The sequence below is a fragment of the Salvia hispanica genome, chromosome 4 (assembly GCF_023119035.1).
Source record: "Salvia hispanica cultivar TCC Black 2014 chromosome 4, UniMelb_Shisp_WGS_1.0, whole genome shotgun sequence".
Classification (NCBI taxonomy): Eukaryota; Viridiplantae; Streptophyta; class Magnoliopsida; order Lamiales; family Lamiaceae; genus Salvia; species Salvia hispanica.
Window position 1 is genome coordinate 27,316,531 of NC_062968.1, and position 19,394 is coordinate 27,335,924.

Sequence of the window (19,394 nt, forward strand, 5' to 3'; positions counted from 1 at the left end):
TTTTTGGTTCACCTTTTCTTTTGGGCCCCACTTGCTTTTTAAAATTCCCGGTCGGGTAAATTAGTTACGAGTCTTTGATCAGGATTCCCCGGACTTATTTTCATCAATATCCTTTTCTTAGATACCAAAAGTAAAAAAAGCCTTTAAACCTTTTTTTTCCCAACCCAAAAAGGGCCCCCAAAAAAAAAAAAAATAGTTTGGGGTTTACGTTCATTAGGGGCCCCATTCGTGGATCGCCCCATTTCCCGTGAAAATTTTTAGTATTGGGGTTTGAGGGTTTTTTGGAAAAGTGTTCTTGTATCCAACGCCAGATTCCCCAGTAGGATTTCCCTGCCCTGACTAGCGTTTCCTGGATCTGGGAGGTTTTGAAATTTTTCGCTGGAAGGGGGCAGCAATCACTAACCCCTTTAAACCCGATTTAAAGGGAACCAATTCGGGATTATATACATTTACTCCCTTTCGCCCCCGTAATAGTTTTATAGTAAAAACACATTTTAATGAAAAATTAGAAAGGGAGAGAGATAAAAAAAATAATTAAAATATTATTAGTGAAAATTAATACAAATAAATGAAAGTAATTTTATGGATCCCCAAAACAAAAAATAGAAAATTGTAACATTTTTTAGTAAATATCACTCCCATTTTAGCAAAACATCCAAAAAGGGGAGATTAAATCGTTGATTTTTGTCAAAAAAGGCTACAACGGACCCAAAAATGAATCCCTCAACTCGCAAACAAAGAGTATGGAAATATTGAAAAATTCAAATAAAAAACGACTGTAACTGCAAAACCTTCATAGAAAAAAAAAGCATTAAAACGCCTGTGACAACACATTCAAAATGCATTTGCATAAATTTTTAAATGGTATACAAAAATGAATTCGGTTTCAACATCGACAACTCCAAAGGGATTTACTTTAAAAAGCATCATGATTACAGTCAATCCGAATGATGTCATCACAGGCACAGGATCGGGCCATTTTTTTTAAAGGGGGTCGACCCATTCCATGGTTCTGATCAAGTTGAATGTCCAATTGTTCTCCCGAACCTGCAAATATGAAGTCTGCAGACATGACCATAAAGGGGAGTGTTAGGATGATCAGATTTCATTTCTTTTGGGAAAAACGTGAGGTAGAGAAAAGAACCCCCTAAGACAAATGTCCTTTTGAAAACCTTCCCAAATTTGGGGTGCGAATCCCGGGTCTTTTAACATCAAAGATGTTCCCAAAAAAACTCAGTAGCAGCAGAGAATCAAACGGCCCCAAATGCGTTAAGGTTGGGTGGGGCCCGGAAAAAAATCAAGAAAATAGATGCTAGGGAATGAGAATAAGAGTAACCTGCTTAAGCCCCAAAATTTCAAAGACCCCATGGGAAATTAAAAAATTTATCTGCAGTCACTGGGAAAAGCCTTTTTCCCATACGTGGTAGGTTTTTTCCCCGTTATTTGGTCCCCCCCAAGGCTAGCCGAGACTAAAAAAGGGCCGGAAACATGTCAAACTCTGGATCTACATTTTTTATCTTTGGGAAAACAAATCAAATACTACGATGGATGAAAAAAAAAATGTGCAATCACTCATCTCATAATAAAAAAAAATCCCATGATTTTCGTCTTTTTTCCAAATTTTTGTATACATGATAAGGAGCTACCTTCTTTTTTCTAAATGATGACACATCAAAAGCTGTTGGGATAAATTATGAAGATGTGATAAAATTAAAACAATTTAACCAATTGAAAAAACGAAAAAAATACACCTCGGGGTGGAAATATCTAATCAAGCCGTGCCAAAATAGGGCTCCCAAACTTTGGGACCTTTGAATCTTCCCAAACAAAAAACACAAACAAGTTAACAATTAAGCACAATAAAAAAAAACACAAATCTAATAAAAAAAATGACATCGAACAACCTCTTGAAAAAGGTTTTTAAACAACTTGGGAAAAAAAGAAACCAAGGTTCTCAGCATATCTAACGTTTATGATTTGGGGAAGGCTAAAAAGGGTACTAATCGAAAACCAGAATAATCCAATTAAACAGGTAAAGGAGCTACCTTGAGAAAACTCATCAATCAACACAAAAAAATAGCAATCGCTTCCAAATCATAACTAGAAACAACATTTCTTAACAACATAGTTCAGTTTCACACCGTATCTCTAACTAGAAACAACACATCATTTTACACTCAAATTTGAGCTACTAAATACAAGTAAAAGCAAGTACCAAATACAGTCTGGAGTCTGGTAACTGCGTAAGCAAACACGATTGTAGAAGAGATTAATCAGCAAAAAAAAGAAAAAGAGAAGAATTTTCAACCTGGCAGATGGAATTGGGGGAAATGGGGATTTTTTCCTTGGCGTGAATTCGCAGAGTTTTGGAATCTCCACCATACCTAAGCGAAGTTTCCATTTGTGAATCAAACAAAGAAATGTTGAATCTTTCTAGGGTTTGGTTGTAGACTTGTAGCTACCAAAGCTCAAAAATGGTACAGTACTAACTACTAATGGATATGGCGGAAATCGCAATTTGAAGGTTTTGGATTTAAGCGTCACTAAATAGCTATACCGCCAAAACTCGTGTCTCCAAATATAGTTAAATTTAACGTTTTCAATTAATTAACAGTTATACTAGAAAAACAACTCAAGTCATAAATTAAAATGGGATACATGGTCAATTTTGCTCAAAAACTATTTACATAATAATCAATCAGGGTCTTATTTTGGAAAATACATGTTTTATTTTATGTTTTATTGAAATTGAGAATGATAGGAATAATCTAAATAGTGCAACATTCTATAAAATTTGCAATGCCGCACAAATTCCTGTGTTATACTCCTAGACCCTAGTCCTATATAAGTTTAACTTCAAATAAATGCAGATAGTTTCTAAGTCGCAACAAAATTGGAGCAGAAATTGAGAATGAAATGTCTACCACCTATTTTGTTAAAATCTCATCTCATTTCCAACCTACATTATATCTCGTCGATTACTTCAAGAAGATCATCAACTTCCTGTCTCAAGAGTGTGATTTTCTGCTGAACCGCTGCGACGCGCTTGTCGATGTCCCGACCACCGGACTTCTTCTCGTAAGAATCCACGACCGTGGAGTGTTTCAGCATCACCTTCTCTTGCAGTTCCTTCTCCTTCACCACCAATTGTCCACCTGTGTATGTACATATCAGAGAAAGTCAAGCCCATGGGATCTGTTGCACGTTCATTTGCTTATAATTCCGGAAAGTTAAGAGATGGACCACATGAATACGCAATGAGCAGGTATATAATATATATAAGCTCTAAAATATAAAATAACAGAATGGCAGAATGTTACCTTGAGCACTATATGAAGCGCCTGCGAGAAGATTGCAAGAACGACAACAAAGGTTTCATTCCTTCGTTAGTTCCTTAAGAATAGAGTCTGCAGTTTTGCGTGCTGCTTTGCAAGCCTGCACGTCGCCTGTCCTTGAAGGTCACAGAGAGGCATCTAGCTTGTCGTGAATGACCAATACACAGCTCATGATGTGAAAAAAAAAAAAGATCTAGATAATGAGAAACTGAGGGAGAGAATTATTCTCATTTGGTAGACACTGAATTAGCAAAAGAGAGCAAACTAAGTGTGATACGGTAGTTATTGTCCACATCGAGATAGTATTCTCCACAAACAAGTATTTTCCTATATGTCTAATGAGATGTGAAATATTACATCTAACAAACACACTCGAACATATCCCCTATGCCGTCTACAGTTGCTCCAAAGAGTGTTTAAGGTGTTCTCAGAATCATGGAAAAGTATTAACAACTTTAGATAACATGTATGTATTGCCAACCACCTTTTCCTTAATTCAATTTCCCAAACGATGCCAAGCTTCTGGAAAAGAACATGTGTAGATTATGATGATCATTACTGACTTCTCCAATGGAAGTTGGTCTTTTATGCCATTTGAAGAGAAATTTAGTTTCTCAATTACTGGTATATTTTTCTCATATGGTAAAATATTTCAGCAAATTACCTGGAAATTTTGATTATGTTCCGGGACAACATTCTTTTTCCAATACAACGACTGGTCTTCCAGCAATGTCGAGTGTGAAAGTTTTATCTGCATCAGATCAAGAAACAGTAAAAGAACAGATGTACAGTTAATTGCTTGGAAAGAAGTATGGATTCAAATGCAATTTAGTCGCCTCTCGAGTCTCTTTGCTAGGAAATGGAGCCACAACAGAAATATCCTTTGACCCCTCTGGCAAAACGACCTGAAATTGCAGAATAGCTATATCAACAACTAATCATAACCAAAAGAAGGAAATAAAGAAAGAAATCAAGCACATGGGTGTTAATACACCAGGAATATAGAAGCAAGCAAATCTCTAGTTATGCCAGCACCGTACCATTAACTTCATATTCATACTTCTTAGTTCAATTAAGATCCAGAATAGTTATGTTGCATCCTAAGAATCAAAGAATACCTTCACGTAGATATTTTCAATGACCATATCATTCATTGGACAACCAAACGTGATATCTAGGAAACGTTCCTCTGACTTGAACAAGAAATCTTGAAGTGGCAACCCATATCCAATTGTGAAAGTTGTTCTCCAACCACCAAACATTGGGTACCGAGGCTCGATTTCGAGAAGTGTCTGCACATCACTAGAATGGTTATCACAACAGGAAATCAAATAAGAGCATTTCAGAGGGAATCGAGACCCACCTTTGCTGAATCACTATATACATTAGAAGTAGATATGTTCCCAATCTCATCCCTGTAGTAAATAGAATGGGCTCTTGCTGGTAGTCTAGCGACAAGACTTCTTAGTGCTGATGCCCCTCTAACATGGGGTCGTTCCTCATAGTCCAGTCTGAAATCACCGACAGGAAAGATAAATACACTTAATATCCCAAAATGAAGGCTATCTTAAACATGTTGGGTCAATCATGAAAAGAGATTCTCCTGATAGAGGGTATTACTGTACCTTGAGAACTCTCCCTTAAGCTCAGCACCAGCATGAATGAGATTATAGTTTTCTGTGACTTGCACATTTCCCAATGGGAAACCTCTATCTCACGCACCAACTCTTGAGCAACCGAAAATGGTTTATTGTTTGCAAAGTGCACCATAATTGTTGGAAGTGAGAAAGGAGGGATATTCTCATAAGGACCGTATTTTATTTCTGAACCAGAAAACTTGGTATTCTCCAATTTTGTATACGACTCAACTTTGGCTCGGATTTTACAGTGAGTGACTGGACCTTCACTGCATAAGGAGAGAGATAATGTGCACTATCTTGGAAGGCAACTAGCTGAGCATCAGCCTGAGTTATCTTCTCAGGGAACGGCGTCAGTAGATGAGTGAATACAGCTTTAACCTCCAAAGTCAAGCTTCCTCCTTTACTCAGTTCCTTAGGCAAAGAGACAGCATACCAAGTCAATGATGGGGGCATTCCTTCAGGATGTATAACATCAACAGGCAACCTGTCAGAAGAAGTCTTTGTTTTTCCTTTCCCTTCAGTAATTGTCACCAAAAGGAAAGCCAAGTTCTCTGCTTGATTTTCAGGGTAGGGCAACAAAACCTTTGATACTGCTTTGGCGCCATTATTTTCTAGCTGGACCAGGATAACACCAATAGTAAGTACCACAACAATGCAAAGCAAACAACTCTAACACAGAACCACAAGCAACACCAGCGTAAAAGTACCTTGAGCGATGTAGTGAATCGAACTATCTGTGATGATAAATCGATCTGCACCAAAATCATCAAAAATTAGCAAGCCGACATCAATAAGTTTCAGATATTCAAGCTAACAAAGATCACAGTGAGCTCCACAAAAAATAAAGCAAGCATACCTAAACTTCATTTCACAGTCAAAATTCAACATGATTCTTTCTACATCCAGCTCACATTGCAAGTCATCAATTCATATTTATATCCTAGCAACAACACTGCATTCTCCATTTTATATCCTCCTTCAATTCTCATTAATCACGCCAATCTCAAGAGGGAAAAAACTAGCAATAGCTAAAACCCTAGCCACGAAAGCATTATTAATCCTAGCTCATTAATTTACACAAAACAAATCTTTCCATCCAGCTTCTTAAACCCTAACCATCCCACACACAAAAAACTATCAAAATCACTGAATTTCCAAAAATGAGAATCCAAAACAGAAATATGAAAAAAACACAGCTAATCTGCAAATTGAAAAGAAGAGCAACGATTAATACCTGGCGATCCAATTTGGAAATCACGAGATCGGAGCAGACATTGGAGAAAAGCGTGAAAAATCCGAAAATGAAGAGTAGAGAGAGATCGCGATTCATTTCTGTAAAAAGCGTCGCCGGAATTAGCACTGCGGTTGGAGTTGAAGTGTGAACAAGAAAATGAAAGTGGAAACTGATAACAGACTCTTAATCGCGTTTTGCGGTACACGCTTTCAATATATCGGCTGATTTCACAAACTTTTTTCCCTTTTGCAATTATTTTGTAACTGAATTTAAATCGTGTAGTACTAATATTTTACATTTTGATGTATGCTTGGCGTGATTCGTTTTTATTTATATATTTAGTTGATTTCTAATACAAAAAAAATGTTATTTGATATTTTTAATTTTACAAAATTTAAAACTGAATTTGTTCGTTTTCTCTATAATTTCAAATAAATTAATAAAGTAACAAATCATGCTTTATTTTTTTATGAATTTTGTGAAATTGAAAATTTCAATAACATTTTTTACGTATGAAACCTTTTATTTTAAATTGAACTTTGCATAGATGCAAATTGATATTAGGCCAATGTACCTTTTTCTAGGTAATTTTACAAAGTTTTAACTTGAAATTTAAAATTATAGTTCTCTATTATTTAGTATAGCTAGTACGTAGTATTAATAGCTAGCTGCTAGCATGCAACTTAATTGCCAAAATATACAAATTGATTTCATAAAAGTGATCAATATTATACAAACTAACTCAATTCAATACAAACTTAGTGAAAAACATAATACGCCATATAAGAACTAACAAACTAAAAAGAAAAGTGGATCATCTTAATGGGACGGAGGGAGTAGTTATTTGAACTATGGAATTTAATGTAACTGTCCTTGTAGTAAGATAAACATAGCAGTACTAGTTCTACTCTTGGGTCCAATAATTTTGAAGGTACGAAAAAACAAAAAAAGACTGCTTTTTGTTCATTTTGAATTGGAAAAGAGACTATTTTCAGCTTTTAAAGATCCTGTTTTTATCTCAACTCTAGCAGATGGGTAAAATAGTAGAGAAATTTTTTGCAGTTTCTGTATAGTTTTGTAGAAAGATCATCAATGGTGATGCAAATTCCAAGTTGCTTTTTGGCCGAAACAGTTTGATTATGCTCTCATCAGGTACATCTCCCTTGTTTCTTCTTTACTTCCTTTGTTGAGCTTGATTTCATCTGTGTGTGTGTTATTGACAAGAAACAAGAGAAATATTAGAATGTTGATGAGTAGGTATTACAAAGGAATGTGAGACAAATCCCCAAAAGGGGTTAAATAGGGCTAATGTAAGATGTTTGGTCTTGTCTAGTAAAATGCTACTTTTGATGAAATACATGAGTTAACATTGTTTGATTTGAGTTGTAGTACTATTTTTTTCATTTTACTTGCTTGTGTTGTGAAGCTATGAACTAACTTGATGCTGTCTATGTAGTAGTTTTTGTGATAAACCGACTAGTGTTTGGTGCTTGATTCTTATGGAGAAGATGAGAAGCTTTATGGAAGTGCTTCCACTAAGTTTGATGACATTCTTCGACGAATGGGAAGTCAGGGTGTCCATCATCCTCAGCCTCGTCTTGCAGATTTTGCTGATCACTCTGGGTGGTCGCAGGAAATATATATGCAGACTTTGGATCCGATTCATTCTCTGGTCTGCTTACTTATTGGCAGATTGGGTGGCTGTCGTCTCGCTTGGCATTATCTCGAAGAACACCCTTGATAAGTGCCACAACAAGATTAATGATGAACCCGGGATTGAACTGAGGTGGTTCTGGGCTCAGTTCTTTCTGCTGCATTTAGGCGGCCCCGACACCATCACAGCGTACTCTCTTGAAGACAATGAGCTGTGGCTGAGACATTTGGTGGGGATGGTGATTCAAACTGGCCTTGCTTTCTATGTACTACTTGTTGCTTCCCCCGGCTCGGATTTGCTTCCCTCTTTGAGTGCCCTCATCTTTATAGCGGGTGGAATTAAGTACGGAGAGCGTTTGTCCACGCTCTGTGCAGCCAATAGTGAGAATTTCCGTGACTCTATGCTCCCAGAGCCTGATCCGGGGCCCAACTACGCGAAATTCATGGGGGAATACGCGTTGAAGGAGGCTGAAGGGTTCAGTGTTAGTGTGGATGAGGTTGAAGAAAGACATGTTCCTGCTCAGCACAATTTCCCCAATGAACCAGGTGTACGAGAAGCTTATGACCTATTCTTGACGTTTAAGCGCCTCTTTGCTGACACAATCTTGAGCTTTCAAGATCGTGACAGAAGCACATCCTACTTCATGACGCTGTCGGGGGAGAAAGCTTTTGAGGTTGTTGAGATTGAGCTTGGATTCATGTTTGATGAGCTCTACACGAAAGCATCCACAGTCTACAATCTCACGGGATGTTTCCTTAAGATGATTACTTTCTCGCTCATGCTCATTGCATGGATGGTGTTCATCTTCGTGTGCGATAAAGCCAAGTACAAGGTGTTGGACTTGGTGATCACTCACTTGTTGCTTGGGGTGGCTGTCTTCTTAGAGATATACGCTGTTAGTGCTCTCGTGAACTCAGATTGGACGCGTAGGCTCAGGGTAAGTGACAGAAGTCGCAGAACAACTAGTTTTGCTCGCGCAATTCTATGGTTTCAGAAGCCAGTCAAGAAGAGATGGTCGGAGAAAGCTGCTCAACACAATCTACTTGATCTTTGTGTCGGAAACAAATTTGCAGTGTGCCTAGAAGTATCCGAAAGGTTACTAGAATCTATCACTACTTCGAAAAGCAGTGGCACAAGTCGTTTGTCGACGTCTCCATAGATCTGAAAAAGCTAATATTCGAGGAGTTGAAGAGCTACACAAATTGCTCTGCTGCTGCTATGTGGAATAGAAGGGGAAGTTTCACTCTTAAAAAGTATCCCTCCCTCCGTCTTGGTGAGATGAAAGAGATAGAATTTGACCAGAGGATCCTCCTCTGGCACATCGCTACGGACCTCTGCTATTCGCTGGAACCACCCGACAACGAAAGCAGGGAGGCTGAACTTGCAGGCCACAGCAAGCACATATCTGAATACATGCTGTATCTCCTCATTGTCTACCCTTTCATGCTGCCAATGGGGATCGGGATGATAAGGTTCCGGGACACGTGTGCTGAGGCAAGAGTGTTTTTTAGAGAGAGGGGCGCGATGATATCCAAGAAAGACAAGGCGTGCAAGAAGCTGCTGGAGGTGACCACCCAAGTGCCACCGGCTAAAGTGAAGGGCGACCGGAGCAAAACCGTGCTGTTCGATGCTTGTGAACTGGCTAAGTCTCTCTTAGATGTGAAGATACAGTCGCAGAGGTGGGAGATTATAAGCAAAGTGTGGGTGGAGATGCTGGCTCATGCCGCCACAAATTGCAGCGCCAACCACCACGCCCACCAGCTGCGGAAGGGGGGAGAACTGCTAAGCCATGTATGGCTTCTCATGGCACATTTAGGCATCACTGAGCAGTTCCAGATATCTCAAGGTCATGCTAGAGCTAAAATGAGGGCACGTTAGACCTAAAATCGTACTCCTTCAGTCCCATTCAAATTGGCTACTGATTTCTAAATAACCATGTCGAAAATAAACGTACCAAGTCAAGAGAGACGGATGTAGGGGGAGTATTACTATATAGATTCTAGCAACCTTATTGAGAAATACATTTTTTTCTCAATCAATATTCTAGTGGTTTTTATATGATGTAGTTTTAATGTAATGGTAATTTAACTTTCAAGAGTTTAGGGTGGTTGTAATTTTGCTGATTTTTTTCCATCTAAAACTTGTACTACCTGCTTAGAATTTGTGCATGTTTTAACACTCCATAAGATATGAGTTTGAATTTGACTATTAAATAATGTCCATCGGTAACTCTGTTCACACGATGCCTCCTAATTAATTTTTGCTTTCTTTAACCAAACAATAGGCAAATACAAAAATCAGGAAGTCTTAATTTTTAATTTTATTTTCTTGAATGGGACAAAATAAAAAAAGTCTTGGTAGATGAAAGGACTCTCTCTCGTTAATTCAATCCCATAGGTAATGTTTGGTAGGGGTGATAACTCATCTAGGGATGTAATTTTATGAATTCATAAAATTACATCCCTAGATCATAAAATTACATCCCTAGATGAGTTATCACCCCCACCAAACATGCCATAATTGTACATGGAATAATGAATGCCCTACCCTCCTTTTATCTTTAAGTACTAACTTTTTTCACTTCTCTCACACACAAAGCATTTATCACAAAGCATTTATCAAGTACTCCCTTGGTTCCGCAGTAATGAAATCATTTTGTCATTTTAGTAGCTTTCATAATAGTGAAGTCATCATTTACTTAAAGTCAATACATTTTTTTTTTATTCTTTCTTACTTTATTCCTTCTTTACCTTTTTCATTTCTTACTTTACTTAACTCTCTTAACAAAGTTTTTTTGAATTGCGTGCCGAAAAGAAACGCTTCCATTATTATGGAATGGAGGGAGGACGTGTTTTCGCTTCTTGAACTTGCTCAAGATCATACAAGTTTTAATTTTAATTTTATTTTCATGAATGGGACCAATCAGAAAAGTCTTGGTCGATGGAAGGATTTCCCTTGTTAATTCAATCCATTTATTGTACTGTGTACATGAAATAATGAATGCCCCACCTTCCTCTCCTCTTTAACCTTTTTAACTACTCTCTCTCATACACACAACATTTACTGCATTCATCTAAAAATCAAGCAATAACAATTCCAAACCAGCATCCATAAAAGCAAGAAGGCATAGGTTGGGAATACTAACCTTCACTTTGTTCAAACACATTGTGATCATCAATGGGTGAGAACATGGCTGTAGATGCAGTTGCATCTGTGGTGCTCCAGAAGCTAAGGGAGTTGATCAAGGACAAGTCCTTTGCGAGCAACAAGATCATCGGCTATCACCTCAGGGAGATGGAGCGGATCCTCAAGAATACGAGCTGGCTCTCCTTGGTTGGTGCTGCAGATGAGGAACCAAATGCTGAAGAAATCAAGAACCTGAGGAAGGAGTACCTCGACCAGATCTACTCAATCGAGGACATCATTGAGTCCTTTGCTCTTCGCTTCACCCGCCAGAGGAAGAAGCACAGATTCCTCGTGAATCATGCTCGCTTCCTCAAGAAACTCCCAGCTCTCCCAATGCTCGACTACAAACTCCGCAATATTAAGACGAAAGTTAAGAAGCTCAACAAGCAAACAAACAGCCTTGAAGGAAACAGCACAGTGGAAAGACAGGAAATCAGACAGACTCCTCCACTTTCTTTCATTCATGAAGAAAGTCAAGGTCAGAGCTCAAGCATGAATAGCGTGGAGAGCAGAACAAACAGCCTTGAAAGCAGCAACATAGAGGGAAGACTCGAGATCAAACAGATTCATGAAGAAACTCAAGGTCAGAGCTCAAGCATGAATAGCGTGGAGAGCATAACAAACAGCCTTGAAAGCAGTGACATAGATGGAAGACTGGAGATCAAACAGGCTCCTACACTTTCTTCCATTTGTGAAGAAACTCAAGGCCTGAGCCCAAGCATGAAGCGCATCAAGAGAAGTCCCGCTTTAGGAAACATACAAGAAAGGCCACCAAATCTATGCAGCAACCACTCCTTCAAAGTGCTCTCACGCAGTGATGCCTCAATTATTCGAGAAAGGTGTGAGCATTCAAAGCTCATGTGTAGTCACTCCTATGACAGGGGAGGACCATCCATGGTCGGAAACCAAGGCAAGGTAGAAGATCTCCTGCATAGGCTGGAGAATTCGGATGACTGGATAATCCCAATCTTAGGGGAACTAGGCTCAGGCAAGACGATGCTGGCTCATACCGTCTATGGAAACAGAAGCATGAAGAACAAGTTCAAGCGTGCTGCTTTGGTGAACATTTTCAAGGAATCTACGATAAAGGACATCCTGCTCGCCTTGCTGAACCAGGCGAAGAAGAAATCGGAAGTGCAAGATGGGAGCGATGAGAAGTTCCTCAAAGACAGTCTCAAGGAGGAACTCAATGATCGGACATACTTGGTCATGCTGGATGGAGTTCAGTCATTGAATCAATGGAAAAGACTTAAAGATGCCTTCCCAGATCGACAAAATGGGAGCAAGATCATCATTACCACCCGCGATGAGCAAGTAGTGATGGATGCTGATCCAATGGGGAGGCGGATATATAATTTGGAGAAACTCAGCCCTGAAGAGAGCTGGACTTTGTTCATGAAAAAGGTGGGCTCACCAACAGATCCAGAAAATTCTCTGAAAGAGGAAATTAATAAAGTATGCAGGGGGCTGCCTTTGAACATTGTTCTGCTCGGGAGTCTGTTGTCAATGAAGCAGAGAGGGCAGTGGTCGGAAATAGTCGAGAAGATCGCCAGAAATTGGCAAGCCTCAGACATTATGAACTTGAGCTACAATGATCTGGATCACCATTTGAAACTGTGTCTCATCTATATGACACTGTTTCCCAAAGAACTCGACATTCCAGTGAGGAGGCTGAAACGGTTGTGGCTTGCTGAGGGATTCATAGAACAACGACAGAATGGAGAGTTCCAAGAAGATGGGGCGCAAGAGTATTTCAAAAATCTGGTGAAACGAAGCTTGATAATGGTGTCGAAACAAAGGTCAGATGGAAGTGCTAGAAGGTGCCGGTTGCAAGGAGCCCTCCACGACCTCTTGTTGGAACAGGGACGGGATATCCGCCTTTTTCATGTTCATCCTGGATCAGATGGTTCTTTCGAAATGAGGAGACTTGTTGAATATGCTGATGCCAGGAATGATCCACTTGACCCTTGTCACACTAGACATGTCAGGTCTTACATATCTTTCAACCCGCAGAAAAAGGATACTCCAGCAAAGCATGTAAATTCTCTTGTTAGTAACATGGGCAAAGGGCTTGGCTTGCTGAGGGTACTTGATCTGGAGGGAGTCTACAATCCTAATTTGCCCGACAACCTAGGTGACTTGTTCAATTTGAGGTATTTGGGATTGAGATGGACTTTCTTGGATAAGCTTCCTAAATCAGTTGGTGAACTCCCTTATCTCCAAACGTTAGACTTGAAGCATACACGCATAGACAAGATCCCGACCACCATTTGGAAATTGAAGAATCTCCAGCACCTCAATCTCGATGAAGTTCATCTAGACAAGGATGCGCCTCTGCATTGCCGCGAGTCCTTGCCCGATCTCCAGACACTCTGGGGATTATCAGTCAGCCACGAGAGCCCGATCAAAAATGGTTTGAGCAAGATGAAACACCTAAGAGAATTAGGAATTTCTTTCTGTTTCATCAACCACAGTGATGATCGTGATCCTTTCCAAGACAGAGGTAAAGGCCAATCTACAGAAGCTTTGGTGAAGTGGATTTCTGAGCTAAAGGATCTTCAGTCATTGAGGTTGCGATCTAAAGATGATTGTGGGAAACCTTCAGATCTTAGTTTAAGGCCGTTTTCAGGCTTGACAAAACTTTCCCACATGAAGTTACTTGGGAAGTTGCAACAACTTCCTCCCTCGGATCAGTTTCCACCTCATATTAAGGTTCTCACATTATCATTGTCGTTTCTATCCAAAGATCCCATGCCAATTCTTGGACGGCTCCCGGATTTAACAGTTTTGAGGCTGCTCGGTAACTCATTCCTCGGGGAGAAAATGGTCTGCCACAGTGAAAGCTTTAAGAAACTTGAGGTTCTAAAACTCTGGGTGCTCCAAGATCTCAAGGAATGGAAAGTCGAAGACGGTGCAATGAAGAAACTCAAAGAGGTCAACATTAGAAGGTGTTCCAAGCTCGACAACTTCCCAACCAGCTTGTTGGAGCAGGAAACTTTCAAAGATTTGACCTTGAACAACATGCCCCCTGGATTCAAGAATAATATTGAAGAAAAGTATCACTGCAAGGTCTACATCAAAGATTTCGAAGAACACCTTATTGCTCAAGTTTAGGGAGGCTCTTTGAAGAATGTCTTAAATATTAGTACTATTATTATTATTAATATCATGTTCAGCTGAATGTATATTTTTCTCCAAAAAGAATTAAATGGATTCTACAGCTTGTTTAAACTGAACTCAGAAACACATTTCTGCATCTTTTGTATTAATAACTCTTTGCATCTAATTTGAAATGCACGCATCTAATTCAGTGTCACTCTCTTAACCCCTGTATTCACATTTTTCTGGTAGGAATATGTGTGTCTAAAGATTAAAGGTTAGATATTCACCATAATTAGATTGTATCAAACAGCTGGTGTGTACAAGTTTTATATCAATAGATTTTAGATGATCCCAATTCGAGTATCAATATCTTTAGACAAACTAATTTTTCAACATATTTTCTGCAATCGACAATAGATATAATGGAAATGAGCAAGGAACATTAAATGCATCTGTTGATTTCAGCTTATAAGAAACAGAAATTCTCAACAAAAACACGCAATCGATTTACCCACCCCTCACCTGTATATCTTAGATCACGAAGAACAACACCAAATATACGAAATTAATCACCTCAGAAATAGGAAATATGAAAAATCAATTTCCGAACACAAAAAAACACCTAAATTGAAAAGAAGAGCAACGATTAATACCTGGCGATCCAATTTGGAAATCACGAGATCGGAGCAGACATTGGAGAAAAGCGTGAAAAATCCGAAAATGAAGAGTAGAGAGAGATCGCGATTCATTTCTGTAAAAAGCGTCGCTGGAATTAGCACTGCGATTGGAGTGGAAGTAAACCGGAAAATGAAGGTGGAAACTGGAAACTGATAACAGACTCTTGTCGCGTTTTTGGAATAACGCTTTCAACGTTACATCGGCTGATCTCGCAAAACGTTTTCCCTTTTGTAATTATTTTGTAATTGAATTTAAATTATGTAGTAGTACTACTAATATCTGGATTCAATTTATATCTTTTGATATGAAATTATTAAAAAGGAGAAATGTTATAGTTTGTGTTAATGGGTCACCATTTTATGGAAGTTAGTTATATATTTTATTTTATATCTGTTTAGTTTGAAACCTTTTATTTTAAATTAGATTCTGCGTGATATTAGGCCAACGTAGCTACTTGATCTTCAACAAAAAGGCGACTTATCATAAAATCACGAAATAGTACTTATATTTGAGTTTTAACTTGAAATTTAAGTATTATAGTTTTAGCAAACTCATTTTTACATATCGTATTAGTTTAGACTTTAGATGATATAATTAAGGTTCTGCAGAATTTCGTATGATTTCGTTGAATAGGTAGCTGCTAGCCTGCAACTTAATTGCCAAAATATACAAATTAATTTCATAAAAATGATCAATACAAACTAATTCGATTGCCACAATATTCAAATTGATTGCACAAAAATCTTTAACATAAACTGACTTAGTCAAAAACATGTTAACCCATTTAAGAACTTAATAGAGTTTATTTGTTTGAATCTATTACAACTACTAGTACCTAAATTTTTATTCAATGATACAATTCTTTTGAAGTTAGTTGAGAAGAAAAGTAGGATTATGAACATAGTGTTCTGGAGAATGAGCATGCTAAGGAGCAGGTATTGGAGCATGACCATGACCATGATGTTTCGGAGAATGAGCATGACCATGATGTTTTGGAGAATGTGCATGACCATGGTGTTTCGGAGAATGAGCATGGCCATAGTGTCTTGGAGGATGAGCATGTTGAGGAGTAGGTGCAGGAGCATGACCATGGTGTGTAGGAGAATGAGCATGTTGAGGAGTAGGTGCAGGAGCATGACCATGGTGTCTCGGAGAATGAGCATGTTGAGGAGTAGGGGCAGGAGCATGACCACGATGACTCGGAGAATGAGCATGTTGGGGAGTAGGTACAGGAGCGTGACCATAGTGTTTTGGAGAATGAGCATGACCATGATGTTTTGGCGAATGAGCATGACCATGTTGTTTTGGAGAATGATCATTTTGAGGAGTAGGGACAGGAGCATGATTGTGGTGACTTGGAGAATGAGCATATTGAGGAGTAGGGGCAGGAGCATGACCATGTTGTCTTGGAGAATGAGCATGTTGAGGAGTGGGTGCAGAAGCATGACCATAGTATTTTGGAGAATGAGCACGACCATGATGTTTTGGCGAATGAGCATGACCATAGTGTTCTGGAGAATGAGCATGTTGAGGAGTAGGAGCAGGAGCATGACCATGTTGTCTTGGAGAATGAGTATGTTGAGGAGTAGGGGCAGGAGCATGACCATGATGACTTGGAGAATGAGCATGTTGGGGAGTGGGTGCAGGAGCGTGACCATAGTGTTTTGGAGAATGAGCATGACCATGATGTTTTGGCAAATGAGCATGACCATGGTGTTTTAGAGAATGAGCATGTTGGGGAGTAGGAACAGGAGCATGACCATCGTGTCTTGGGGAATGAGCATATTGAGGAGTAGGAACAGGAGCATAATCGTGGTGACTTGGAGAACGAGCATATTGAGGAGTAGGAGCAGGAGCATGGCCATGGTGTCTTGGAGGATGAGCATGAGGAGATGGAGCGTGGTGATGGTGGTGGGAAGGAGGGCAATCATGCTTATGTTCATGGTGATGGTGGTGGTGATGCTTGATTTGTGAACCGATATTCCACATCACATCATCTTCTAGTTCATGACCAAGAGAAGGGGTATTGGTAATAGCCAAGAGCCCAAGAAGCAATATGAGAACATAAACATTTGACATTTTTATTGTTATTTTGCACTGTTGCTTGAGAAATTAGTAATACCTTCGTTGCTTTATATAGGAGTTAAATTCCAATTTTTCGACTATTATCTCCCATTTCTTTTAATCTCTTTCCGTGTTTGGAAGATTGAATCATATAATAACATTTATTTTTTCATAATTTAAATTTCTAAATCGATAAAATGAGATCAATGCATTTGGATTGCTAGTAATAGGGTTTTAAATTATATAGAAAAGGATACATAATGTCTATTAATTAGTTTGTTGGTCAATGATTTTGTATTATTACTTAATGGCAATGACATAAATTTAATTTTCCTAAACAAATTTATTTCCCTATTATAATATAGAAAAACATTAAATCCATGATTGAACATTATTATTTAGATCTTTCCTATAAACATGATAAAATTAATTGATAAAAATGTTAGTATTATTTTAAATAACAAAAAGGTATATTATTTTTATAAAAAAAAAATATTATTGTTCTAATGAGGAAAAGTTATTATTTTAATAAATAAAGGTTATTGTTTTAATGTACAAAAGTTTTTGTTCTAATGATTAATGTTACTATTTTTGTAGGAAAAAGTTACTGTTTTTTTCCGGATCAAACTAATGATTAAAAGTTATTATTCGAATAAAACTTATTGTTCTAATGAAAAATGTTGTATTATTTTAATAAAAAGAAGTTATTGTTTTAGTGTACAAAAATTATTGGTCTAATAATTTAAATTACTGTTCTTGTAAATAAAAGTTAACTAAAGTTATTGTTCTCATAAATAAAATTTACTATTTTTGAATAAAACTTATTATCATTGTGTATAAATATTAGTATTATTTTAATGAATGGAAGTCATTACTCATTATTCAAATGAATAAGTTATTATTTTAATAAATAAATGTTACTACTTGTTTTATGTATAACAATTATTGTTCTAATGAATATAGTTACTATTATTGTAGTAAATGTTATTGTCCTAATGAAAAAAAGTTATTATTCTTATAAACAAAATTTATGGTTATTAGATATAAAAATTATTGTTCATATAAGTAGAAGTTATTACTTATGTGAATAAAATTTATAATTTTTATATATAAAAGTGACATTTATCTTTTAAAAATACTCAGTATATATATTATAAATATATACGCTTGTACTATATATCTAAGTTAATTGGTGGAAAATAAGCAAGAAAAATAAACAAAATAACAAGAAAGTTCATAAAAGTGGATTTGGTCAGTAGTTATTTAGGGCCCAAAGACAAAGAGTGGTATTTGATCCAACACGAACAAATGATAAATCGCTTACATTATGTTAATTGATTGTCTTATTTAAAAATGATAGCACTCACAAGAATCTACCTGAATTAATTTGGTTAGTTTATTAACACATATTCATAATGAATATTTCACTGATATAATTCATTAAAAACAGCGCAAAAAATATATAATTAGGGTTCGGCAGTTTATGCTTTTCGTTTTATTAATGTACATATAATATTGAGTTTCGGGTAATTTCACTGATTAGCTAGCCTGCAATATAATTGCCAAAACATTCAGATTGATTTAATAAAAATCAACACAAACTAAATAAATTACCATGATATTCAAATTGATTTCACAAATATCTTTAATACCCTATTTGTCCTAAAAAAAATTAGACAAACCTATAAATTTTAATGTACAATGGGTAAAGTAAGAAGAGATTGAAAAAAGTAAGAGAGAAAGAGAAAGTGAGAGAAAATGTAGTAGAAAAATGTTAGTGGATCGTGGGATCCACGTTTTAAATGATGTGTAGGATTATTATTCCTTGACAACTTTTCATATTTAGACTTGGTCTAAAATATTTTTGGGGAGAGAGGTAGTATTATTTATATGAACAAAATTGTTACTTTTATAAATTAAAATGACATTTATCCTTTGAAAATACTCAGTACATTATAAAATAAATATGCTTGTAACGTGTAAGGAAGGCCAGTGGAGTAAAAAAAATGCGAATATCTAAGTTTAAATTTTTAATCAAATGTGATGCCAGAGTAATCAAATGTGACATATAATTTCATTGATTAGCTAGCCTACGGACTAATTGCCAAAATATTCAAATTGATTTCATAAAAATTGTTGAACACAAACTAACATCAAACACTAGGTCGAAGAATACCGCGCCATATAAAAAAGTAATAAAAGCATTTAATTTGATGCTATTACAATGAAAAGCAACTAAATTTTTGTTCAACGATACTATGCTATTGAATTTTCATTAATAGAGTCGAGGAGAAGGGGCAGGATGACGACCATGGTGTTTTGGAGAATGAGCATGTCCATGATGTTTCGGAGAGTGGGCATGACCATGGTGCTTTGGAGAATAACCATGGTCTCTTTGAGAATGAGCATGTTGAGGAGCAGGAGTAGGAGCATGGTCATGATGTTTTGGAGAATGATCATGATGTTTTGGAGAGTAAGCTTGGCCATGGTGTTTTGGAGAA

At 37.3% G+C, this 19,394-nt stretch overlaps 3 protein-coding genes and 1 pseudogene across 3 annotated transcripts; 2 read left to right on the top strand and 2 right to left on the bottom strand.

Moving 5' to 3' along the window:
• Positions 1 to 3,720: 3,720 nt before the first annotated feature.
• Positions 3,721 to 6,305, bottom strand: LOC125220803 (annotated as a pseudogene).
• A 1,403-nt stretch (positions 6,306 to 7,708) lies between these two features.
• On the top strand, positions 7,709 to 9,741 carry LOC125220804. The gene is made up of 3 exons (XM_048122937.1): positions 7,709 to 8,800; positions 8,858 to 8,947; positions 8,992 to 9,741. The coding sequence occupies exons 1-3, from the start codon at positions 7,709 to 7,711 to the stop codon at positions 9,739 to 9,741; spliced, it is 1,932 nt and encodes a 643-aa protein (XP_047978894.1).
• Positions 9,742 to 11,040: 1,299 nt separating this feature from the next.
• Positions 11,041 to 14,163, top strand: LOC125220805 (probable disease resistance RPP8-like protein 2). The gene has a single exon (XM_048122938.1). It carries the CDS (start codon positions 11,041 to 11,043, stop codon positions 14,161 to 14,163), a length of 3,123 nt encoding a protein of 1,040 aa, XP_047978895.1.
• Positions 14,164 to 15,753: 1,590 nt separating this feature from the next.
• LOC125220806 (histidine-rich glycoprotein-like) lies at positions 15,754 to 16,908 on the bottom strand. The gene has a single exon (XM_048122940.1). The coding sequence runs from the start codon at positions 16,906 to 16,908 to the stop codon at positions 15,754 to 15,756; it is 1,155 nt and encodes a 384-aa protein (XP_047978897.1).
• Positions 16,909 to 19,394: the final 2,486 nt, after the last annotated feature.